The sequence below is a fragment of the Nerophis lumbriciformis genome, linkage group LG29 (genome assembly GCF_033978685.3).
Source record: "Nerophis lumbriciformis linkage group LG29, RoL_Nlum_v2.1, whole genome shotgun sequence".
Classification (NCBI taxonomy): domain Eukaryota; kingdom Metazoa; phylum Chordata; class Actinopteri; order Syngnathiformes; family Syngnathidae; genus Nerophis; species Nerophis lumbriciformis.
In genome coordinates this window covers 14,288,391-14,315,798 of record NC_084576.2, presented here as the reverse complement: position 1 = coordinate 14,315,798, position 27,408 = coordinate 14,288,391, and the positions used below count along the sequence as shown (strand labels likewise).

The 27,408-nt window shown below is 39.1% G+C and overlaps 1 protein-coding gene across 2 annotated transcripts; it reads right to left on the bottom strand.

Moving 5' to 3' along the window:
- Positions 1-1,747: 1,747 nt before the first annotated feature.
- On the bottom strand, positions 1,748-27,408 carry cd9a (CD9 molecule a). Of its 2 annotated transcripts, none has more exons than XM_061925022.2 (8): positions 27,224-27,408; positions 11,431-11,533; positions 6,366-6,463; positions 5,962-6,036; positions 5,726-5,827; positions 2,902-2,991; positions 2,541-2,624; positions 1,748-2,471 (listed from the first exon to the last, which is right to left on the bottom strand). In XM_061925022.2, the coding sequence occupies exons 1-8, from the start codon at positions 27,290-27,292 to the stop codon at positions 2,406-2,408; spliced, it is 687 nt and encodes a 228-aa protein (XP_061781006.1). In that variant the 5' UTR covers positions 27,293-27,408; the 3' UTR covers positions 1,748-2,405. The 2 variants fall into 2 exon arrangements, with proteins under 2 accessions (XP_061781006.1, XP_061781007.1); XM_061925023.2 differs by lacking the exon at positions 27,224-27,408 and adding an exon at positions 13,695-13,956.

Here is a 27,408-nt window from a genome sequence, read left to right as displayed (position 1 = left end):
ATATATATATATATATATATATATGTATATATATATATATATATATATATATTTATATATATTATATATTTATATGTATGTGAATATATATATATATATATATATATATATATATATATATATATATATATATATATATATATATATACATGACAGGAAAAACAATAACAAGTGACAAAACATGAAGGCATTGAAAAACAGTTGAACAAATGCATGTCAGAAGTGAGCTGGGATGCCTCTATTAAATTCTACATTACAAAAATATTAACAACTTAGTGTTCCATTGGTTAAAAATTAATTCAATCATGTATTTGGCTTTTTTTGAAGAGGTGTTTTTTTTTGGCTGTGGTACTTAACTCCTCTTGCCAATAGGGTGGCCCACCATAAACAACAGCAAGTGATCAATAAACAACAAGATGATCTTTTGTAAAGATCATTTGCATTATGCAAGCACTAGATTCATTCAAATGACCTTCAAAGGGGAAATCTACTTTTTTGTGGCATTTTGCCTATCATTCACAATCCTTATGTAAGACAAGAACACAGGTTTTTCTTTTTTTAATGCATTTTAAGTCCCAAAATACGGCCAGTACGATGGAGCGAATGAAGGTGCACTATTTCGACCATAAAGCCCTTTAAAATATATCTAAAAACCGCCAACAATACTCCATTTACATCTCGTGACCTGAATGTTAAAGTATTAGGGATATTGTTATTATAAGTCCGAACACAAACAAACTATTTTTTGCGGCACCGTGTTTACAGAGCGCTAACTAGCTTTGATGAGTTAGTGAAAGTTAATTCTACATTATAAATCATGCCTCTCACCTGGATAGTAGAATGATGTGGCCATAAACCAATAAGTTGGTCAGGTTTAGAAGGTCACCTTATACCCGGAGATCAAATCAAATCAAATCAACTTTATTTATAAAGCACATTTAAAATTTACCACAGGGGTAGCCAAAGTGCTGTACAATGAGCAGGTTAAAAGATAAAACGAGTACCGAGCAAACACAACACAACACAAACAGAACATGATAAAAAATAAATAATTAAAATAGAATTAATAAAAACATAAAAACATAAAAACAGGATCACAGCAGGTGTATTATGGGGCGCCATTGCAGGATGGATATCACTCAGTGTTAAAAGCCATGGAATAAAAGTATGTTTTTAAGAGAGATTTAAAAACAGGAAGAGAGGAGGCTTGTCTAACACTCAGGGGTAGGTCGTTCCAGAGCTTGGGAGCAGCAACGGCGAAAGCTCTGTCACCTCTAAGCTTCAGCCTTGTGTCAGGGACCGTCAACAGCAGCTGATCGGCTGATCTTAAGGATCGGGTGGGGCAGTAAGGCTGAAGGAGGTCGGAGAGATAGGTTGGCGCGAGGTTGTTTAGACATTTAAAAACAAATAAAAGGAGTTTAAAATGTATTCGGTAACGCACAGGGAGCCAGTGAAGGGACGCTAAAATAGGGGTGATGTGCTCACGTCTGCGGGTCTGTGTTAGCAGACGAGCAGCAGAGTTCTGCACGAGCTGCAGGCGGGCGAGGGAGGCCTGGCTAATGCCAACATACAGGGCATTACAGTAATCAAGACGAGTCGAGATAAAAGCGTGGATTAATTTCTCAAGATCATGTCTTGATAAAAGCGGTTTCACTTTCGCTATTTGGCGTAATTGATAAAAGCTTTTTTGAACGACGCTGCTGATTTGTTTTTCGAATTTAAAATCTGAGTCAAACTTGGCGAGATGGCGAGAAAGACAGGAAATGACGCTTGTTCGCGGCCCTTTTTTTTTTAATCCCTTTTTGAGGATTACGATTAATTCTTCATTCAAACGGGAATCTATAAACGTCACATCAGTGTGCATCCCAGTGAGAGCAGACATTGTTCAGTAAGTTATAGTTTTATCATGCTCAAAGTTTGTAAATTTTGTTCAGTACTTAGCAATACTGCTACATGATGCTTAGTATGCTGCTAATGTATGCTTAAAATAAGCAAAATACATAAATATTACAAGGAATTATAAATGACATTTGTACTTATAGTGTGTATATAAAACGATGATGGAAGTTTTTTACAGCGCTATATAGGCCGAATAAATTATTATGGTCATTGTTAGCTGACTTTTGCTAGCATTAAAAGAAAAACATATGTGTTCTTGTCTAACATAATGGTTGTGAACAATAGGCCAAATTCCCAAAAAGAGCAAGTTCTCTTTAAAGTGATACATTTCTCGCTCACATTCTCACTGAGGCATAGGTGGCACCATTTTATAGCTGGGCCTGACAACCACACAGACCCTCTTGAACAAGCAAGCAGTGATTCTATTGGCAGTGGGGAGCCATGTGACTTTAGGAATGACATCATGCAACATTAACGAGGCCTCCTTGATGCGTTCTTAGCGGGTGTCACACCACCTCCCGAGACCTCCTGATGGCGCAGCACAGGAGCATGCTAAAGATCATCCCAAACACCTGCAAGAGATATCGAATGAGTTGCATACCTCCCCATTTGAGTTATGTCAACAATCCGTGAAGCGTTACCATAACGACCCCGATAGTGATGCCCACTCCTCCTATGATGTGCAGTTTAGAGTTGAACACCTCATCAATGGCGTCAGGGCAGCTCTGCAGCACACACAAATACACTTATTTCAGCTTTTTCCCAGCCAATGGTGACACACGGGACACAAACAGGCGGAATACACGTTCCAGTAAAACCATTGTTGCCATAGAAACCGTGGCGAGAAGGCTGGAGGAATGTGTGTGACAACCAACATACACCATCATTATGTGTTTTGACATGTAATTATGCCAATCTCTCGCAGTGTTAAAGCATACTAAGCAAGTGTTCAATCTTTTCACTGTGGATCTCATGATTTGAAGCACACCGTTCTGATCATACCTTGGTAATCAGCTCCTCAAGCAGCTCTCCTCGAGGACAGGTGTCTTCGGCAGCGTTCATTACCGTGCCAGTTGGACCGCAACAGCTCAGCTGTGACCATAAAATAGAAAAAAAGCATATTCATTTTATTTCATTTGTTGATGCTGTCTTCTCAGTGGTGTTGCCAGGCAACACGAGTTATTACACCCTATGCATACAAATCAAATGTCTTATGTCGTATTGGGATTTATAGCTTAGAAGTGTGGATCATGACCTCTTGAAAATCGATGACCCCCCGCTGTGAGACTTCCTGCTCCACCAGGTCATTATCTCTCAGCAATAGAGCTATACCAACATGTTGGATTGATTAGGATTGTAGTTCTTGCTTGTATTATAACTTTATTTTGGTTAGAATGACAATGCAAAATTATTTCAGGGAAAACAAGTTTAGTGCAGAGGTGTCTATTTGCGGCGCAAAGCTAATTTTTAACGACCCACGGCACATTCTAAAAAATACTATGACAAAACAAAAATATTAAACAATTGCATAATAGAGCATACAGGTGAAACGTAACAAGAACTAGTTGCAATAAATATAATGCAATAAACACTAATAACACAACGTTTTTTTCTTTAAAACTGTTGTTGCTCAAAAAATAATAATGAATCAAAATCAATATTTAAATGAATTATTAACCTATTTAAGGCTCCAATAATTTCACACTTTGAACATTTTTTGGGGGGAAAATATTGCATATTTTGCGTGTATGACATACAAACTGTTTTCTACGACAAAAAAGGCATAAAACAACACAAAAAAATACATAAAAATAGACCTGTAGTTGATCTTGAGATTTGAGTGTTAAAAGTAAAAAAAATTATGTATGACACATTTTAAACACATTTATGAGTCGGGCCAAACATATATATATATATACATATATATATATATATATAATATATATATATATTATATATATTATATATATACACATATATATGATAGCATACGCATATATACAGGTAAAAGCCAGTAAATTAGAATATTTGGTTTGGGTTGGTTTGGTTTGCATTTCCTTTGGAAATCAAGGTCCCAGAGTCTGGAGGAAGACAGGAGAGGCACAGGATCCACGTTGCCTGAAGTCTAGTGTAAAGTTTCCACCATCAGTGATGGTTTGGGGTGCCATGTCATCTGCTGGTGTCGGTCCACTCTGTTTCCTGAGATCCAGGGTCAACGCAGCCGTCTACCAGCAAGTTTTAGAGCACTTCATGCTTCCTGCTGCTGACCTGCTCTATGGAGATGGAGATTTCAAGTTCCAACAGGACTCGGCGCCTGCACACAGCGCAAAATCTACCCGTGCCTGGTTTACGGACCATGGTATTTCTGTTCTAAATTGGCCCGCCAACTCCCCTGACCTTAGCCCCATAGAAAATCTGTGGGGTATTGTGAAAAGGAAGATGCAGAATGCCAGACCCAAAAACGCAGAAGAGTTGAAGGCCACTATCAGAGCAACCTGGGCTCTCATAACACCTGAGCAGTGCCAGAAACTCATCGACTCCATGCCACGCCGCATTAACGCAGTAATTGAGGCAAAAGGAGCTCCAACCAAGTATTGAGTATTGTACATGCTCATATTTTTCATTTTCATACTTTTCAGTTGGCCAACATTTCTAAAAATCCCTTTTTTGTATTAGCCTTAAGTAATATTCTAATTTTGTGACACACGGAATTTTGGATTTTCATTTGTTGCCACTTCAAATCATCAAAATTAAATGAAATAAACATTTGAATGCATCAGTCTGTGTGCAATGAATAAATATAATGTACAAGTTACACCTTTTGAATGCAATTACTGAAATAAATCAAGTTTTTCAAAATATTCTAATTTACCGGCTTTTACCTGTGTATATATATACATACATGAACATTAATATATATATACATACAGATAAATATGTATATACATATATATGTGCGTGTATGTATATGTACATATTAGGACTGCAACACTTTGTATACATATACAAATATATATGTATACGTACATATATATTTGTGTTTATATATATACTGTATATACATACAATATATATATATATATATATATATATATATATATATATATATATATATATATATATATATATATATATATACATACACACACACACGTGTGTGTGTTTATTAAAATAATGGATATATAATTAACAATTATTATAACTGAATAATAAGAGTATGTGAAACTCCGACCTTGTTTTCTTCCGTGACAACCTCTTTAAAACTTTGTAATCAATCAGAAATATCAAGCAGCTAAAAGTAAAACATAGATAAGTGTGGAGAGAGTGTTTTGCATCTTTCCCGGCATGCCTAGCAATGGATTTAAATGGGTGTAATTTAGAATTTTTTATGGTGATGGGACGTTTTTTTTTTAATAATATCCACAAAGTTCTGTGAGCAGGTTGTGGTATGTGTGACCATGTGTGTTGACTTTTGGTGCTGGTTGATTCATTTTTTCTGCACCATGACTACGACAGGTTGTTTGGATTGGGTCATAAAAAGTACATGCTGTGCTTGTGAAGTAGATCAATTACACATCATGGTCACTGACCTTAGTTTCTCACATTGAACACAAGATGATGAGAATTTGCCACCTGTCAGACCCCTTGGTATTTAAATTTAATATGAATGCACAGCCAGGTTGTTTATTGAAAATGAATTCATGCTGTCGCCTCGCGGGACAAAATTAAGATGTCGGCGGGCCACATTTGGCCTGTGGGCCGGGGTTTGGACACCCCTGCTTTGGAGTACTTGTACCAAATTTAAATGTATTGGAATAAAACTCACGCCAGTTTGAATCACTCGCAGGGTCTCCCTGAGACGCTCATCACCCGTGGTCTTGTAGTTGTTGTAGGTCTGAATGTAGAATGTAGTAATGTCATCCACCACCTGCCACACCAGCAGACAAATGATTAGTACATTCCCATTGATCTTTTATTTTAGCTTTTGCCTTTTATTTTGGCAAATTCGCTCTAGTGGCATGAGAACTTGGAATGTGTGCAGACTTTACCACAGGGTGTTACCTTGCTCTGGTTGGAAAATCCCCAGATGCCAGCAGCGACTTCAATGGCGAAGATTATAAGCAGGAAGAAGAAAAACTACAGGAAGAAAAAAGGGAGTTAGAATCATCAGACACGTGCACACGCTTGTGTGCATGGCACGCATGAACGAGGAAGGTCGTTTGAGTGAAACTGAACCTAATTTACGGTACCGAGAACCTTCCTACTTGGAGATTTAGTACAAGACGATTAAAGTCGGACGGAGGCGGGAGTGAGCCACACAGGAAGTGAACAATAGGAACACGTAAGCCAGCTCGCTGGCCTTGGCCCTCTTTTGAGTAAACATTGATGAAAACCGACAGGCCTGGGGGTTTCAGTACCACATTCGCTAAAGTAGGCTAACAAGACACTATGGAGTAGATACATACCAGTCCCAGCATGCAGGGAGACTCCTGGATGGCACCACAACATCCAAGAAATCCCACGACCATCATCAGTGCTCCAGCTCCAATCAGGATGTAAACACCTAAACATAAACAAACATTATTATTTTGTCCTACAGTCTCAGGGAACTTATGTCTATTGCAGTTCAGTATCCTGGGAAAAACAAATGCTGTTGTTTGTCTCATTAAATCCAAAATATTCCCAATTTGTGCAATTTAAAATATACAATGTGCAGCTTTTTATATGAACCATATTTGATTTCTAATAGGGATGTTCCAATCAGAACAATAGAAGAACACAACAAAAAAGTAATATCTACTACTCATTTAAATCATTTGGTTGTCTTTCCACGGAATTATACCTCGAGTTTGTAAACATTAACATAAAAAAATATTTTGAGAAACTAAAAATGTACCTAATCACTCTAATGTATAACTGATACACCACCAATTTGTGGATGAATACTCCCTCTTCTACTACTGTGTAATGACTGCGAGAATGCTGACACACCAACGGAAGGCCTGGGCCGATAACAAATTTTGCTTGACGATATATTGACCTACAAGTTATTGCCGATAAACGATATTACTGCCATTAATTTTACGAGACCAAATTAACCATTGATTGAATGATCCATCCATCCATCCATCCATCTTCTTACGCTTATCAATCACCAAAAATGATTCCCGGGCGCGGCCACCGCTGCTGCCCACTGCTCCCCTCACCTCCCAGGGGGTGATCAAGGGTGATGGGTCAAATGCAGAGAATAATTTCGCCACACCTAGTGTGTGTGTGACAATCATTGGTACTTTAACTTTTTAACTTTATCCGAGGTCAGGTCGCGGGGGCAGCAGCCTAAGCAGGGAAGCCCAGACTTCCCTCTCCCCTGCCACTTCGTCCAGCTCCTCCCGGGGGATCCCGAGGCGTTCCCAGGCCAGCCGGGAGACATAGTCTTCCCAACGTGTCCTGGGTTTTCCCCGTGGCCTCCTACCGGTCGGACGTGCCCGAAACACCTCCCGAGGGAGGCGTTCGGGTGGCATCCTGACCAGATGCCCGAATCACCTCATCTGGCTCCCCTCGATGTGGAGGAGCAGCGGCTTTACTTTGAGCTCCCCCCGGATAACAGAGCTTCTCACCCTATCTCTAAGGGAGAGCCCCGCTACCCGGCGGAGGAAACTCATTTCGGCCGCTTGTACCCTTGATCTTGTCCTTTCGATCATGACCCAAAGCTCATGACGATAGGTGAGGATGGAAACGTAGATCGACCGGTAAATCGAGAGCTTTGCCTTCTGGCTCAGCTCCTTCTTCACCACAACGGATAGATTCAATGATAATACATAATAATAATGCAGGTATTTCCTTTCAAATGCAATAAACTTGTATTTCTTGTGTATTTCAACTTAATCGAAATGAAAAGGTTTAAATCTCCAAGTTAAACAGAACAAACAAATATTAACATTACAACATACTTTGTCTGTTAGCAAAATTTTGCACTGATATAATAAAATTAATTAATTAAAAAATATATCTTAAGGAGGGGATGGGTGTGGGGGGGCTCAAATATACACAATCATAACAATAAATAAAATAGCTAAATAAAGCATTGACAAATAAAGTTGCACTTCAATATTGAACATGTAGGCAGAGGTCAAGTTGTACATTGCTTACAAAAGTGCAGAGTAACAATACCCCGGCCGAGTCATACCAAAGACTATAAAAATGTTACCCATTACCTCCCATTACCACTCAGCATCAAGGGTTGGAATTGGGGGTTAAATCACTGCTGCTCACTGCTCCCCTCACCTCCCAGGGGGTGGAACAAGGTGATGGGTCAAATGCAGAGGTTAATTTCACCACACCTAGTGTGTGTGTGACTATCAGTGGTACTTTAACGTTATAAACACTGCAGTTTAAACAAATGTATTAACTACTAAAATTAAGTTTTGCAGATTCCGACATGACATGACAACATGACAGCACTTTTAAAAATGCTAGTTTTATAACAGTGTTAAATGGCAGCATGTCTTTGGCGATGTATGTCTGTTAGCGCACACTATTTTGCACGGTTTTGTTTACACTGACCTGTCTGTCGCCTTCTTCACCCAATGCGAAGTGAGTTTGGACTGTCGAGTGCTTGTATTTCAAGTGTGCGTTGTTGTAGTCGTGCACATTCGGCACACTGGCTTCTCGGTCTTAATTGGCTCACCTTGTTCCAAATGTTTGAACTGAAATATTGCCACATTGGTGCGGTGGCATTTGGTTGTGTGTTCATTTTGTCCATGTTAGCTGCTACATGCTAACTAGTTGCACTGTGTGATGCTACACTGCAAAAACTGAAATCTAAGTAAGATGAAATATCTCAAATAAGGGTGATATTTGCTTATTTTCTGTCTGATAAGATAATTCTTCTCACTAAGCAGATTTTATGTTAGTGTTTTACTTGTTTTAAGTGTTTTGGTCCTAAATGATCTCAGTAAGATATTACAGCTTGTTGCTGAGATTTGATGACCTATATTGAGTAAAACATGCTTGAAACTAGATTATCAACTGATGCAAAGCTGTGTCATCAACACTCACAAGTATAAAACTACTTTTTTAAAGTAATAATTTCAATTATGATGCCGAGCGCATATCATTATGTCAAGATAATAACACTAGCATTTACTTAATTTAAGAATTTTTTTCAACATAATGAGCAAAAAGGTCTCTCTTTTTTTTTCTACCAAGAAAAGTGCACTTGTTATTAGTGAGAATATACTTATTTTAAGGTATTTTTGGGTTCTAATTTTACTTGTTTTGGAAAGTCTTGTTCTATTGGCAGATAATTTTGCTTAGTTCAAGTAAAATACCCTTAATTTTTATATATTTTTTCCCTTGTTTTTGAACACTGACTTTTTGCAGTGTAGCCGGCCAGCGGCCGCCACGTCGCTTTACAAAGAGCCAAAGACACTTAATGAGGACAAGATAATTCACCCCTTTCTTTTCTTTCTGTTATGGTACAAATGCCGCGAAAAGTGACTAAAAGCCCGAATGCTCTTGAAACACGCACATGGCAAAATGATCGACGCTGGAAGACTTACCAAATTCAATTTTCATTTATCGTCGGTTAATTGACTTATCGAAAATATCGGTCCAGGCCTGTAATATCCTCTCTCTAACTCTTATTACTCTACGTGAAAATTTCCTGTTAGTATCTGCGCACTTTCTGTTGTAACGTGGTTCTATCTACACCAGTGTTTTTCAACCTTTTTTCAGCCAAGGCACATTTTTTGCGTTGAAAAAATGCGGAGGCACACCACCAGCGGGAATCATTAAAAAACAAAAAACAGTTGACAGTAAAAAGTCGTTGTCGCAATTGTTGGATATGACTTTAAAGCATAACCAAGCATGCATCACTATAGCTCTTGTCTCAAAGTAGGTGTACTGTCACAACCTGTCACATCACACCCTGACTTATTTTGAGGTTTTTGCTGTTTTCCTGTGCGTAGTGTTTTAGTTCTTGTCTTGCGCTCCTATTTTGGTGGCTTTTTCTCTTTTTATTTTTGGTATTTTCCTGTAGCAGCTTCATGTCTTCCTTTAAGCGATATTTCCCGCATCTACTTTGTTTTAGCAATCAAGAATATTACAGTTGTTTGTATCCGTCTTTGTGAGGACATTGTTGATTGTCATGTCATGTTCGGATGTACATTGCCTTTGCTCCACAGTAAGTCTGTGCTGTCGTCCAGCATTCTGTTTTTGTTTACTTTGTAGCCAGTTCAGTGCATAGCCTTCCCTACGCTTTAATGCCTTTTCTTAGGGGCACTCACCTTTTGTTTATATACACTCAACAACAACACATCATTTGCAGACTATAATTACTGGTTTGCAAAAAAGATTTTTAACCCAAATAGGTGAAATTAGATAATCTCCCACGGCACACCAGACTGTATCTCACGGCACACTAGTGTGCCGCGGCACAGTGGTTGAACAACACTGATCTACACCCTTGAAACTTTACAAGGCACTTGATGTTGTTAAAAGCTATCCTAACGGTTAGCTTAGCTATTAGCATGCCTGCTCATGGCTTGCTCTCTGTGTGTAACATGTTTAGCCTCGTCCTCCAGTGATAATGTTACATGATAATGATACTTAAGATAATATTTTTCAAATCTGCTTGATTACACGTTGATGTTTGGATTAATTATGATTAATCACAGGTGATTACTCGCTTGCATAATTGAAGTTTGCTTTAAAAAAGACCCTAATATTTGTACTCAAATGCAATTTTATTGTCAGAATGTCATACAGGAATGTTTTTAAATGTTTTACTTTAATGCCTGTCTTTTATTTGTACAAAACTTGGTAACAGTTTTATCTAAAGTTCTTTCAGGCTGTAATTTGGAGTGAAATTTGTCAGCGAGCACACCAGTCAGAGACTCCTCACTCATTTTTGGAAGTGACGTATGCATTGATCTGATCACTGATCGTACGGTGCGGTCAAAATAAATTGTGTGTTACTGAATAATGCCATAATATTTTGTGATTAATCGCATGAGTTAACTCATTAATTTTGCCAGCCCTACTTAAGATAGTAAGAAATTGAGCTTATTTGCCGTAATGAAGGTGATTATTATTAGCTTAGAAGCAGCTCCACACTATGTATGGAGACACACAATTAGCTGCTAGTCGCTTGTCAGCCGGGAGACTAAGCTGACTTGTGATCAAGTACTTTTTCTCGAAAATCAGATGTAACAGATCAGTAGCCATTAGATAGGACATCCCTAATTACTAAAATTAACATGGTTGCCACATCTTGGGCCTTTATTTCTGCTTGGCGTATCAACAAAGACATGTATTAATATTTTAGTATCTGTAATTGTACTGTAACCAACGACGATATGCCACTTCGCACACATTCCACTGTCAACAAAGAACATAATTCCTTTTACCAACGCTATCGCCATCAAGTGCAACATAATAGTACATGTACATACAAAAACACGCTGCATATTAATTAACAATGCACTCACAACCTAATAATCCTTAGTAAAACACTGCTGAGCCTCTTACCAGTGTAAAACACATATGGAGCGTCTGATCCTTCAAACAGGCCTTTGGTCTTCGGGTCTAATCTCAACCACAGACCAATGGCGAACACAGCAGTGCCTGCAAGCTGAATGAGACACAAACACCCGGATATCAGTTCTGGTAGCACAGTTCTCAAATTGTGGGGCAGGTGGTAGGGTGTGTGGGGCGTGGGGTTACGGTGCAATGCCAGGGGGTGCATGTGTGATCCTGGGGGACATGCTTTAAAAGTATCATGCAGTATTAGGCTTCAAACCCCACTTCGAAAAGCTGTGCACTACAAAACATGCTCGTTCTAGCCATTATCCCCGACTTCTTCATTTTGATAAAAACTAAATCAGTATAAATAGTTTGATGAATTTTTTGTTTTATAGGTCAAAGTGTTTTATATATTGTGCTTTTGAATTTATTATTCTTGATTAAGTTTATTCTATTTTTTAGTATAAAATGGTTCAAGTCGGTCAAAAAAATGGTATACTTTAAATAAGAATTATGTATGTATTTTTTACATTTCTTTATTATTTATTTTTAATATTTTCTGTTACAGACTAAAACAAAATTAATAATAGTATATATATGTGTATATATATATATATATATATATATATATATATATATACACGTATATATATATATATATATATTGGTGTATATATATATGTATATATACGTATATATATATATATATATATATATATATATATATATATATACGTATATGTATATATATATATATATATATATATATATATACGTATATGTGTATATATATATATATATATACGTATACACATATATATATATATGTGTGTGTGTGTGTATATATATATATATATATATATATATATATATATATATATATATATATATATATATATATATATATATATATATATATATATATATATATATACTTACATACATATATACACTATATATATGTAAGCTGTGAAAATCTGCTGTACAGTATGTGTGCTTGGGTCTTATTTTTAGGAACACTAATACAAAACCGGAATTTTTTTTTTTTTTCTGAATGAGACACCCAGAATGCACATGAAAATGAAAAATGTGAGATTTACAGTATTAACTATGAACTATAAAACACTGAATATTGACAACATATGAACGTCACACCCCCTCTCGATAGACATATTTTACAATCAAGCGAAACACAACAAAAATGCAACAAACACAGCGAAATATGAACGTGAAGGGTAAAAGAAAAACCCCACCTATGATCTGATATATCACTAAGCTTTAGAACTTTGTTGTAAAAATCTCCTTCCGCGTCTGTCCACGACACCCGCATTTCAGGCTCTGGAAACACTCTGTGGAAACGCTGCTTGGTGCCTCGTTTGAGCTGCTGTGACATAGATTACCATAGTAACTAATTAGATTACCATAGTAACTAGTATATCATGCAAAAGCGCAGATTCCAACCATTGAAATACTTTGTATAGTTCAAGACTTACGGTCATTTGAAAACATCACATCAGTTTCCATCTTAAACATCTAAAAAAATTATTTGGAAATGTCCGGCGGGCCAGATTGAAAAATTTAAAGGGCCGCAGCGGCCCCAGGGCCTTAATTTGCTCAGGTCTGATTTATTGTCATGGCGGAGAGTGAGGGGTGCTAAATATGTTTTTCTTCCGAGGGGGGCGTAGCACCACGCTAGCTCACATGAATTGCACACACTCGGTCGGGTACAAGGCATGGCCTGCACCGTGAAAAAGACACACTACACTCACGTTAGCTACAACTGCACAAAATGAGCGAACATTTGTGTAACTATGAGAAACATCTCTCAGGAGAATGCAGGTCTACGCCACAGCAAACCATGGTAACAATTCTGGTAATGCTGCTCTGAAGGCATCAATTCCATACAACTTTTGTATTGGATGAAGTACTGTAGCTCTTGCTGGTGTGAATATAGTGCCATTTTATGTCGTTGCGGCATTTCCTCCACTTGACAGTCATCCATGCACGACACCATTTTGTTAGGAGTACGCACACACACTGGCACACACTTTAAAGCGTTGAGTGGCTGTTGAACTTGGCTTGGAAGATCCTCACATGTATTGACTTTATTTAACATCTTTCTTTTCTCCAGCGCGACGCACAACAATAACCCTCCCCCCTTTCTGTCACACACACACACACACACACACACACACACACACACACACACACACACACACACACACACACACACACACACACACACAACCGGAAAAGCAAAGTACACTTACCCAGAAGAACAAGTTAAATATGAACATGAGATATTTGATGCACTTAATCCCCCCAGTCATGCTGACGACAATTTGTTGGCCGCCCTTAAATTCCTGAAGAAGCGCGGTCGTCCTGTAAGCTCACAAACAAACAAAAATGACGCTTTTGAAAGTGAAAGCTCTGTAAATGTCACGCCTTCTGAAACATAGTTTTCCACTTGGGGAGTGGCAAGAACGTCAGGGTTGCCGCCTATTTCCCTTGCTCTTAATGTTCCATGCTCATATTTGCACAGATTGTGTGTTACAACTCTCACAGGCACTCAGCCAGGTATGTTGGCATCTGATAGCAACACAGGCGGCCTCTGTTGGAACATGCTGACACCTACTGTCTTCTTATATGGCTGCCAAGTGGCGTATTTACTCTCCTTGTGTCTGTCTGTCTGGTTTAAGTATTGAAACACATCCCCATAAGCAATTAGTCCGTCAATCAGGGGTGGGTTAGACTCTGTTCTGTTCCCCCTGAATAATTATTTTTAGGATACGATAGGACAGACTTTATTCATCCCACAATGGGGAAATTATGTGATTGCAGTGCGGATACAAAAGGGCCACAAAAATCAGGGAAAAAGACATGAAAACAAGAAGGAAACATTAAAGAACATAAAGGACATAAAAGACATTAATGAGGACAGAGCTGATGCAACCAGCTGCCTCTTCAGCGGCGCCATTTCTACATCCAGCTACAAAGTAAAACGCAACGATATATAAAAAATTAGCAATAAATAATTAATATTGCGCACATTGCGACTGCACCATGCATAAACAACAAAACGGAAAAAAACCACAATTTCAACACCCACTTAGGTTAAAGTTAAAGTACCAATGATCGTCACACACACACACTAGGAGTGGTGAAATTTGTCCTCTGCATTTGACCCATCCCTTTGTTCACTCCCTGGGAGGTGAAGGGAGCAGTGAGCAGCAGCGGTCATACTTGCCAACCCTCCCGGATTTTCCGGGAGACTCCCGAAATTCAGCGCCTCTCCCGAAAACCTCCCGGGACAAATTTTCTCCCAAAAATCTCCCGAAATTCAGGCGGACTCAGGTCCTCATGGACAATATAAACAGCTTACCTGCCCAATCACGTTATAACTGTAGAATGATGGAGGGCGAGTTCTTGGTTTCTTATGTGGGTTTATTGTTAGGCAGTTTCATTAACGTCCTCCCAGCGCGGCAACAACACACAACAACAGCAGTCACGTTTTTGTATACCGTAAAGCAGTTCGTCTGCCATAAACAGCAATGTTGTGACACTCTTAAACAGGACAATACTGCCATCTAGTGCATTTGATGAAAGCACTTTTGTGCGTGCCACACATCAATGCATCATCAGAGAGGGTGTTCAGCATGGTTCGAAAAATAGTGACAGAGAATAAAACAAGGATGGACAATTCAACCCTTAACTCAACAATGAGTAGATGAGTGTTATGTGTGTGTATATGTGTAAATAAATGAACACTGAAATTCAAGTATTTATTTTATATATATATATATATATATATATATATATATATATATATATATATATATATATAATAAAATACATATATATATATATATATATATATATGTATATATATAATAAAATACATATATATATATATATATATATATATATATATGAAATACTTGACTTATTTAGTAAGTAATTATTTAGTATTTCTTATATATATATATATATATATATATATATATATATATATATATATATATATATATATATATATATGAAATACTTGACTTGGTGAATTCTAGCTGTAAATATACTCCTCCCCTTTTAGCCACGCCCCCGACCACGCCCCCGTCCCACCCCGACCACGCCCACCCCCTCCCCCACCTCCCGAAATCGGAGGTCTCAAGGTTGGCAAGTATGGCAGCGGTGGTCGCGCCCGGGAATAATTTTTTGGCGATTTAACCCCCAATTCCAACCCTTGATGCTGAGTGCCAAGCAGGGAGGTAATGGGTTCCATTTTTATAGTCTTTGGTATAACTCGGTCGGGGTTTGAACTCACGACTTACGGACACTCTAACCACAAGGCCACTAAGCAGGTCACTGTACCCCACAGTGGCCTCTGCAGTGCTCCCCCGCCAGAGACAGGAACAGACCCAACAAAGCAACCAAGAGAGCGGACTTCGTCCTAGACTGCCCACTAGCCCTAGGCCTATGCGCGGATGAGTGTGAATCGGTCTTGAACAGGAGTGGCAAACTAATTTTAGCTCAGGGGCCGCATGGAGGAAAATCTGTGCACACGCGGACCGGACTATTAAAATCATGGCATTAAAACAAAGAAATTAAGACAACTTCTGATTGTTTTCTTTGGCCAAAAAGAGAACAAACCCATTCTGAAAATATTACAATAAAAATATAGAAGAAAATACCGGTAGCGGTAAAGTTTAGATCCATGAATGAAAGAAGAAAGTGAATTAATGTTTATAACTGAATACATTTACATATGCATAAAAATGTGGGGGTTTTTGTATTACTTTTTTAATGAATTAAGTAAGGTTTATGACAACCTTTTTCGAAAACACAATATAGAATGTGAGATATAACAAGATAATGCATACATTTGTCACTTGTTTTCAAAACGGTTACAAAAAAGTGGGACCCCAAAAATTTACTGTGGGACCCTATTTTTATGAAATTTTGAAAATTCCTAGCGTCAACACTGATGGAGTATTGGTGGTGCGTGCAAAACAGCAGCAGGTGTCTAGAAAGACCAAAGTGTCCGATACATGCTCATTCAGCCAGAGCTCCGTAAAGCTCCTCCATCCCGACGCTCAACGCTAATCTCGCCGCCGGTCTCTCCACGCGGTGAGGCAGAGAGCCAGCAGCTGGTCCCCGGTGCAAACATGGCCAAAAGGCTCCCCAAGGCAGATCCAAAATTTCACAAAAAAGGCTCAGCAGAATTCATGAAAGTACCACCCCTTTTGTGCAGTCCTGAAATGGCCTCACACTAAAAGGCAAAAAAACCCACCAAGGCCACAAGATTGCAGAGCTCCTGCAACCAGCAGCCACTACAGCAGCATAAAGGCATGCTGTGAAGGTGGAACCAACTACATAAGGTGGATCCTTCGAAGTTGTTTAGTTCAACCAAATGTATCACTTACAAAGTCGCCCAAATGACGTCATGTAAGAGAATCCAGGACAGGGCTATTCAACAAAATTGTTTTGGGGGGCCACATTTCCCAAAAACTACAGATTTTTTCTCCTACTATAAATCTAATTTAGTATATTCCAGAGAACCAGCATCCTCTACAGTTGACATTCGATTTTGGTCTATTTATTTTGTTAAGACTTAGAGGAGCAGTCTGCTGTTTTTAAGGACTTGCTGGAAAAACAGTTAGTCCAATATCATCTATCACATCACACCAGTTTTTTAAGGACCTTCTGCAAAAATGTGAGTCTCCTTTGAACTGAACTCTACCGCCACCAGTTGGAATAATAAAATAATGAAAACGAGAGGACCTAAAATGTGACCTTGAGGAACACATTATTAGGACTCCACCCTCCACCCCAGGCTGTCTAAAATGATGATAAATGACTAGAACGGAAGTTTAACAACAGGAGTAAGTACAAACAATGGAAATACCAGCGCTGAGCGAGAGTGAACCGAGCTATCTAAAGGTCAAAGTAGGGCTGGGCGATATATCGATATACGCGATATATCGCGGGTTTGTCTCTGTGCGATATAGAAAATGACTATATCGTGATATTCGAGTATACGTTCTCACGCAGTTGCTTTTAGCTGCGGACATTACACTGCAGGCTCTTCCCACTCTTTCTTGTCTGTCCTTCTCACAGACAGCGAGCGCACCTTCTTACACACGTCACATACGTGTACGCCCTCTTGGAGCAGAGAGGTAGCAGCATAGCTAAAGTTAGCTGTGAAGCTAGTGGTAATACGAGATAAAGAAGGCGCGAATCTGGTAACAAATGAAAGAAGAATTAATTCCCAAGAAAAACAGCACGGGGTCCATCGTCTGGCGGTGGTTTGGCTTCAAGTGGGAATATGTCGAACAGACAACAGTAATTTGTCAAGTGTGGGGAAAAAGCATTTGCTACAAAAAGTAGCATTACTTCTAATATGTAGTATCATTTGAAAAGTCACCTGCTAGAGAATGTAGAGTGCTTACTCCGCATGTCAACATCTCCGTTCGGTGCCACACGCCCACACCATCAAAATGCGGAGGCAAACATTTCCAGATCAACACCGTATGAAAAAAATTGTCAACAACAAAAGAGATAACGACCGCAGGAAATTACCACATAGCGAAGGACGTACACAATTTGATTTCCTATTAAGCAGCTAATTTTTATTTGACACTTATTGAAATATCTTGTGTGACATCATATACAAAAGTGCACTTTATTTGTTTTAAACTATTGTAGTGGCGTTCTGTATAAAAAGTGCACTTTAATTTAGTGTTGTTTTGATTTGTCATCTTAGAGACATCATGCACAAAAGTGCACTAATAGCTTGTTTTAAAATGTCTGATAATTTTGCACTTTCTGTTTTGGAAATGACATGAATGTTTGTGCCACTGCTTAATAACTGTTTAATAAATACAGTTTTGGTAAATTGACTTAGTTGTGATTTCCCTCTCTGCATGAAAGTTTAAAATGAGCATATATTAATGCAGTATGAAGAAGAATGTTTTAATATAGACACATAGAATCATCATACTGGTGTGATTATATGCATCAAGTGTTCATTCAAGGCTAAGGCAAAATATCGAGATATATATGGTGTATCGCGATATGGCCTAAAAATATCGAGATATTAAAAAAAGGCCATATCGCCCAGCCCTAGGTCAAAGCATTCTCTAAAATGGTCGCCCGTCTTCTCGTGCTTTTGTCCATACAGGTTGCAACGACTTCGCAGTAATCGAAACTGAAAGTTAACTTGACGTGTGTGCCTAGCGCACACACATTCTCCTCCTTTACTCTCTCTACAGGCTGGCACTTTATGACAGCATTAATAATAAAACATGTGTGTGAGAGTAATAAATAACAAGCAGGGTGAGCTCATTGTGTATGTATCTCTTTAAGCAGAACAGAGTCCAAAGTTGGTGATTTCAAAGGCATTCTATTCTGCTTAAAGGTGTCAAATCAAGGCCCAGGGGCCGCATTAAGCTTTTCACTCTGGCCCGCCGGACATTCCCAAATATTTTTTTTATATTTTTAAGATGAAAACTGTAGCTGCCATTATGATGTGCAGTGATGTTTTCAAATTACCGTAAGTCTTGAACTAAACAAAGTATTTAAATGGTTGGATTTTGCACTTTTGCATGATGTACTAGTTACTATGGTCATCTAATTAGTTACTATGGTAATCTAATTAGTTACTATGGTAATCTAAGTCACAGCAGCTCAGACGAGGCACCAAGCAGTGTGGGTGGGGAGTGTTTCCACAGAGTGTTTCCGGAGCTTGAAATGCGGGTGTCAGGGACAGACACGGAAAGAGATTTTTACAACAAAGTTCTAAAGCTTAGTGATGTATCAGATAAATCAGATTGTAGGTGGGTTTTTTTTTACCCTTCACGTTCATATTTCGCTGGGTTTGTAGCATTTTTGTTGCGTTTCGCTTTGTGGTAAAATATGTCGATCAAGAGGGGGTGTGACGTTCATATGTTGTTAATATTCCGTCTTTTATCGTTCATAGAAAATCGTACATCCCACATTCTTTATTTTCATGTACAAACCCAGTTTCCATAGGAGTTGGGAAATTGTGTTGGATGTAAATATAGACGGAATACAATGATTTGCAAATCATTTTCAACCCATATTCAGTTGAATATGCTACAAAGACAACATATTTGATGTTCAAACTGATAAACATTTTTTTTTGCAAATAATCATTAACTTTGGAATTTGATGGCCGCAACACGTGACAAAGAAGTTGGGAAAGGTGGCAATAAATACTGATAAAGTTGAAGAATGCTCATCAAACACTTATTTGGAACATCCCACAGGTGAACAGGCAAATTGGGAACAGGTGGGTGCCATGATTGGGTATAAAAGTAGATTCCATGAAATGCTCAGTCGTTCACAAACAAGGATGGGGTGAGGTACACCACTTTGTCAACAAATGCGTGAGCAAATTGTTGAACAGTTTAAGAAAAATCTTTCTCAAGCAGCTATTGCAAGGAATTTAGGGATTTCACTATCTACGGTCCGTAATATCATCAAAGGGTTCAGAGAATCTGGAGAAATCACTGCACGTAAGCAGCTTATCCCGTGACCTTCGATCCCTCAGGCTGTACTGCATCAACAAGCGACATCCGTGTGTAAAGGATATCACCACATGGGCTCAGGAACACTTCAGAAACCCACTGTCAGTAACTACAGTTGGTCGCTACATCTGTAAGTGCAAGTTAAAACTCTCCTATGCAAGGCGAAAACCGTTTATCAACAACACCCAGAAACGCCGTCGGCTTCGCTGGGCCTGAGCTCATCTAAGATGGACTGATACAAAGTGGAAAAGTGTTCTGTGGTCTGACGAGTCCACATTTCCAATTGTTTTTGGAAACTGTGGACGTCGTGTCCTCCGGACCAAAGAGGAAAAGGACCATCCGGATTGTTATAGGCGCAAAGTTGAAAAGCCAGCATCTGTGATGGTATGGGGGTGTATTAGTGCCCAAGACATGGGTAACTTACACATCTGTGAAGGCGCCATTAATGCTGAAAGGTACATACAGGTTTTGGAGCAACATATGTTGCCATCCAAGCAACGTTACCATGGACGCCCCTGCTTATTTCAGCAAGACAATGCCAAGCCATGTGTTATAACAGTGTGGCTTCATAGTAAAAGAGTGCGGATACTAGACTGGCCTGCCTGTAGTCCAAACCTGTCTCCCATTGAAAATGTGTGGCGCATTATGAAGCCTAAAATACCACAACGGAGACCCCCGGACTGTTGAACAACTTAAGCTGTACATCAAGCAAGAATGGGAAAGAATTTCACCTGAGAAGCTTAAAAAATGTGTCTCCTCAGTTCCCAAACGTTTACTGAGTGTTGTTAAAAGGAAAGGCCATGTAACACAGTGGTGAACATGCCCTTTCCCAACTACTTTGACACGTGTTGCAGCCATGAAATTCTAAGTTAATTATAATTTGCGGAAAAAAAAATAAAGTTTATGAGTTTGAACATCAAATATCTTGTCTTTGTAGTGCATTCAACTGAATATGGGTTGAAACGGATTTGCAAATCATTGTATTCCGTTTATATTTATTTTTAACACAATTTCCCAACTCATATGGAAACGGGGTTTGTACATTCTGGGTGTCTTGTTCAGTAAAAAGAAGTAAAATTAAATTCCGTTTTTTAAGGTGGTCTGTCAAAACATTTTTAGCATTCAATCAGACATTATCGTGAGGTTTTGTATTAGTGTTCCTAAAAATAGATATACCGGCCCCCAGACACATTTTTTCTCTAAATTTGGCCCCCCGAGTCAAAATGATTGCCCCAGACCTGCTTTAACAACTACTAATATAACTAAAGAAGTCTAACAACTACTGACTGCATCTGAAATAAACAAGTTACAGCAACACCTTAGTTACATAAATCACATTACAAAAAAACGTGTGATTGCAAAAATGGAGAGGACTTAAAGAGGTGCTTTGAGGAACGTTTTGTAAATCACAAGTTTGGACCCCAGTGTTCTACGTTTACTAGCAAGGTTAAAATGTCAGTGCAAGGATCTGCCAAAGTGTTTACAGTGGTCCAAGTTCCTCTATACAACAGGAGCACTCTACTGTGTGTAAGAATTTGCTGCAAAAGTGTTTCTCTCCAAAGTTTTGAACAGATCTCGGGGGGGCCGGTATATGGTGTCATTCCCAGGCCGGATTTAGCCCCCGGGCTCCAAGTCGAATATAGGAGTTGTCCATTTGCAGCCTACATTGAGAGTATACTATGACATATTAAAACACATTGCAGAGGAGGATTAGGGGCACTGCTAAAAGAAAAAATAATGATTACAATTAATCTGCTTAACTTCTTAGCTTACAGTATCTTGGCCTACATTGTGTGGGTTTTAGGGTGTTTATTTAACAAATGCAAAGAATACTGTATTCCACTGATATACAGAGGCTCTTTATTTGGCTTTTGTGCTCTTTACAGAAATGTACCTGTGATGGCAATGAGGAAAGTTGTGATGATGACCATATAAGCGGAAATGGTAATTGCGTGGTAGGAAAGCAATACACATGTCATCAGAGTTATAGGTGAGTAAGTAAACAATTTTATTTTCTCATTTTTCTAAATGAGTGGCTAACTTCTTTTTGGTGGTTTTAAGGAAATGTTTTGCTTTGACTCGCTGTCATCACTTCCTTATACACTACATGAGTATTGTAAATTCCGGACTACAGGCCGCTACTTTTTTCCTACAGTTTGAATCCTGCGGCTTATAAAACGGTGTGGCTAAATTATGGATTTTTTCCCCCGCTAATTGCCGTAATACTTTGTGTTCAATAGTTTTAATTTAAACCCAAACAGAGGATTGGAATCGTGTCTTCTTGTTTGTGTTATGGCGCCATCTTTTGGCCGAGTTTGCTCACTGTAGGTGCTGCAGGTTGAAAATGTGTATGTCCTGTTTTGCCTTAAACCAAAAGTAAAACTGTCCATAGCGTTTCTGCTCGAGAGGATCCTTTATTTGTCAATCCAAGCAACGTTTGCAAGTTTCACAATTTGACTAAAACTATTCATCCTTGCTAAACCGTCTCTTGTGTGATGTCTGTAGGAGTGTTTTCATGCATGTTTGTCTGCGCTATCGTGATGTAATTAAGCTATCGTCATTAGCATTAGCTAATATGCTAACATGTCTACAAGTATCTGTGTTAGTATTATTAACTTACAATGGCATTCTTTTTGTATTGTGTCAGTTTCACAACTTCCTCGGTAAATTCACCAAAACGTCGCCGTGGAGTTATTGAGTCTGTTAAGCTGATTGGAGAGCTAGCTTATGCAGCTACAATGACTTCTGTTTTGTTTGATCATCCGTTTTACTGTCATGTTACATACTGTATACAGTTTTGGTATGTAAATAAACATTTACAAAATATGTTTGTATAAATAACACATTTTACACCAAATATATATGTGGCTTATACTCCGGTGTGGCTTGTATATGGAAAAAATATATATATTCTAAAATGTTGTGGGTGTCGATTATATCCAGGTGCGCTCTATAATAGTCGTTTTATTTTAGTATTATCCTTTTGGGGTTTGCTTTTGTTAATTTTTACACACAAAAACCACAATTATTGTCCCAACAGGCACAAGACATTGATACAACGTTGATCATACATACATGTCTTTTAAAAGTGACTTTGAAACAACGTTGCCAAATAGCTGTATTTGTAAATTGAGACAACGTTGATGTCTAACATTGGATCAATGTTGTTGTTGGTTGGAAAATGACCAAAATTCAATGGTCAAATCAACGTCACAACTAGACATTAAATATATTTCATAAAAAAGTATGTTGTATTTGTGTTGAAGAAAATTGGTTGATATATCACCAAAATTCAATGGTCAAATAAACATAAGAACCTGACATTGATTAAACGTCGTCAAAAAGCATGTTGTATCAACGTTATGTTTGAGTTGCTCAACGTCAGGACCTAATTCAACAAGTTCTCAACGTTGTTTCAATGTCTTGTGCCTGCTGGGATACAACGTCAAGCAAAACCAGAGTGTGGGAAAAGTTAAGAAGACCCTAAAGTCTTGTAAGGCCACCTCCCCGAAGAATTAACAATTTTCACAGCAGCTAGAATAAAGTCCAATAAAATACATATCATACACAACGAACATACTCATCGTAGTTAACTTAAAATATCGTTGTGGATTGAAGAGCCTGTGTGGTAGTTTGTTCCAAATAACGGTCTGTATTACTTTATTTAACATTACATAAATATTCGATACTTTGTCCATTGAGTCAGAATCATCCACATTCCAATTGTGATGCATCAAAAAAAAAAAAATTTTCCTCACCTTTATGTGCAGGAGTACCCAACATTGAGGCGATGGTGCACATTTTTTAATCTAGTATATACTTAAGCATTATTTATTTTCAAGAGTGCATTTCTTCTTACACACACACATACACACACATACACACACACAATGCATGTCTTCCCCTTGGGAATGCATTGTTGTGCTCATTTCTAACTATAGCTGCAAAAGTTAGAAACACCATTAAAGGTCAAAACGTCCTAGTGAAGCCACACAGGCCACTGTTATACACAAATGATAAACAAACACAGTAGAACACACCCCTCAAGCTTGGTGGGTTATAAATAGCCTGCATGGGACTAAAGCCATATATATGGTTATAACCAGTAGGGGTGGGCGATACTGCAAATTTTGGAATCGATTTTGATATCAAGTAATTCTAGGTATTCCTGATATCGATTCTTTTTAATCAAATTTCGCAGGATCAGCCAATAATTTTATGATTTTTCTTTTTACTTGAATTTAAAAATGTAGAAAAAATAACTAAAATAATTAATTGTTTCCTAATTTATTACATATACATTGTTTTGAGCAAAATAAAGAAAAAAACTAGGGCTGTCAAATAATTAATATTTTTATCAGATTATTCACATTTTGGAATAATCATGATTAATCACAGGTGATTATTCACTTGCACAAAAAATGACAAAAATGTCCACTGGGATTACAATATGGCACTAGAACATTCTTCCCTGTAATCATAGTAGAGTAATTGCATCTATTGTAAATAAGACACAAACGTTTTAGGCCAGGTCTATTCAACTGGCGGACCACGGGCCACTTTCAGCTTTTAATTTGTCCCGCCGAACATCACCCAAATAGGCTCGATGAAACCATTAAAAGCTGGGTAACGTTTGGTGTGGTCTATAACGGCACACAAACAACTATCAGAAATGCAGGAAATTATATTAGCATAAATATACCTACAAACGAGTCATGATGCAATATGTACATACAGTTAGCCTTGATAGCATGTTAGCATTGATTAGCTTGCAGCCATGCCTGATTAGCACTCCCACAAGTCAATAACATCAACAAAGTTCACCTGTGTGCATCCACGCATAACATAACAATTTTGGTGGACAAAATGACACAAAGAAGGAGTGGCAAAGTTAGAAGGACAAAACCGCGCTTGCCAGATACTCTCATCAGTGAAGGATGTTTAATATAAACAGCGGGATTTCTAACAATTAGGAAGGTTTGTGTAATGATTATCCTCCTAAAGAAATCATATTAAAACTAAAAATATATTTTTACCATTTCATATATTTTTGAAAAAGCTCCAGGAAGCCACGAGGGCGGCGCTAAGGAGCCGCATGCGGCTCTAGAGCCGCGGGTTGCCGACCCCCGGGTTAAGGTAAATGAGGTTGTACGGTCAAAATAAGTCACATGATTCATCTAAGCGTGTACATGATTAATGCAATACACTATATTGCCAAAAGTATTTGGACCGACATCATATTGAACCCTATGGGTTCAATATGATATCGGTCCACCTTTTGCAGCTATTACAGCTTCAACTCTTCTGGGAAGGCTGTCCACAAGGTTGCGGAGTGTGTTTATAGGAATTTTCGACCATTCTTCCAAAAGCGCATTGGTGAGGTCGCACACTGATGTTGGTCGAGAAGGCCTGGCTCTCAGTCTCCGTTCTAATTCATCCCAAAGGTGTTCTATCGGGTTCAGGTCAGGACTCTGTGCAGGCCAGTCAAGTTCATCCACACCAGACTCTGTCATCCATGTCTTTATGGACCTTGCTTTGTGCACTGTTGCACAGTCATGTTGGAAGAGGAAGGGGCCCGCTCCAAACTGTTCCCACAAGGTTGGGAGCATGGAATTGTCCAAAATGTTTTGGTATCCTGGAGCATTCAAATTTCCTTCCACTGGAACTAAGGGCCCAAGCCCAACTCCTGCAGCGGGCCCCTTCCTCTTCCAACATGACTGTGCGCCAGTGCACAAAGTAAGGTCCATAAAGATGTGGATGACAGAGTCTGGTGTGGATGAACTTGACTGGCCTGCACAGAGTCCTGACCTGAACCCGATATAACACCTTTGTGATGAATTAGAACGGAGACTGAAAGCCAGGCCTTCACGACCAACATCAGTGTGTGACCTCACCAATGCGCTTTTGGAAGAATGGTCAAAAATTCCTATAAACACACTTCGCAACCTTGTGGACAGCCTTCCCAGAAGAGTTGAAGCTGTAATAGCTGCAAAAGGTGGACCCACATCATATTGTAATAAAAAATACTTTTGGCAATATAGTGTATTTTTGGTGATTAATCAAATGCGTTAACGCGCTAAGTTTGACAGCCCCCCAAAACAGTTAGAATTATATATGAATATGTAAATGCAATATTAGTAATGTGACGATATGAACAGCACGTCAACAAAAATGGGTGTTTGGGAAAAAGAAAAAGAACCTAATTAAGTTAGAATTATATATGAATATGTAAATGCAATATTGGTAATGTGACATTACGGTTGGTAGAGTGGCCGTGCCAGCAACTTAAGGGTTCCAGGTTTGATCCCTGCTTCCGCCATCCTAGTCACTGCCGTTGTGTCCTTGGGCAAGACCAGGGGCGCCGAAAAGGGGGGGTAAAGGAGACGGATTCTAGGGGCCCATGATGGAGGGGGGCTCAGAGAGGCCCCTAATGATGATGAAATTATAATACAGAAAAAATAATGACACTGTGTTGGGGGCCCTGTAAAGATTCTTTTCAGGGGCCCAAAATCCCTAGCGGCGCCCCTGGGCAAGACACTTTACCCCGACTTAAACAAGTTACCATTTCGTGGTCAATTGTACGGAATATGTACTTCACTGTGCAACCTACTAATAAAAGTCTCAATCAATCAATCAAAACCCACCTGCTCCCAGTGCCACCCACCCTGGTTTAAATGTAACTTGGATATTGGGTTTAACTACGCTTTGAGTCACTAGAGAAAAGCGCTATATAATATATAATTTACTTCACTTCGATTAAAAATCACACAATGATCTCATCGCGCGGGTCTCAATCCGATACTAGCATCGGCGTCGATGCTAGTATCGATCCACCCACATCTAATAATAACTCTGAGTAGCTCACAAACACACACACGGTAAATAAATCCGTGAAAATGTTGTTTACATTTTCCACCGTGAGTGTCCACCGTGGTGCATTTAGGTAGTGTGGGTGTGTGTGTGCTTAGTTGTGTTGCGGAAGTGGGTCACTCGGCCACCGGGGAGGCTTATCAGCAGCCCGGGGAGCCTCCACACGCACTGGGACTGGGCTGCTAGTGGCGGTCCGGTGATGTTAAAAAAAACAAAAAACAAAAAAAACAGTGTATGAACTCGTCCTTCGGTGACAGTCCGGCACCGTTCGCGCATTTCAACGGGACGTCCCTACCGTAGTAAGCCGCTCACGCACGGCCGCCAACGCGAAGGACGCCCCTCCCCCCCGCATTGCACGCCAGCAACAAACCTAACGCACTCACCCAGAAGATGAGGTTGAAGGCGAACATCAGGTACTTGATGCACATCTCTCCCCCAGATAGTGCTGCCATGGCGCCTGTCGTGCTGTTAGTATTGAATGGACTGCAGCAGGAATCCCACGGCAGTGTGCTTCTTTGGTGAGGGTTCCTCTCCACGCGTGGCGCTGCTCCGCGTCTTGTGTCGACCA

What these genes read in the sequence shown, in the direction of transcription:
- cd9a (XM_061925022.2), bottom strand. Translation starts at nt 27,292, where the DNA reads ATGGCAGCACTATCTGGGGGAGAGATGTGCATCAAGTACCTGATGTTC. An exon ending in TCCATATGTGTTTTACACTG is followed by an intron (nt 6,464 to 11,430) that starts GTAAGAGGCTCA and finishes GTTTATGTTTAG; the next exon opens with GTGTTTACATCCTGATTGGA. An exon ending in GATTTTCCAACCAGAGCAAG is followed by an intron (nt 5,828 to 5,961) that starts GTAACACCCTGT and finishes CTGGTGTGGCAG; the next exon opens with GTGGTGGATGACATTACTAC.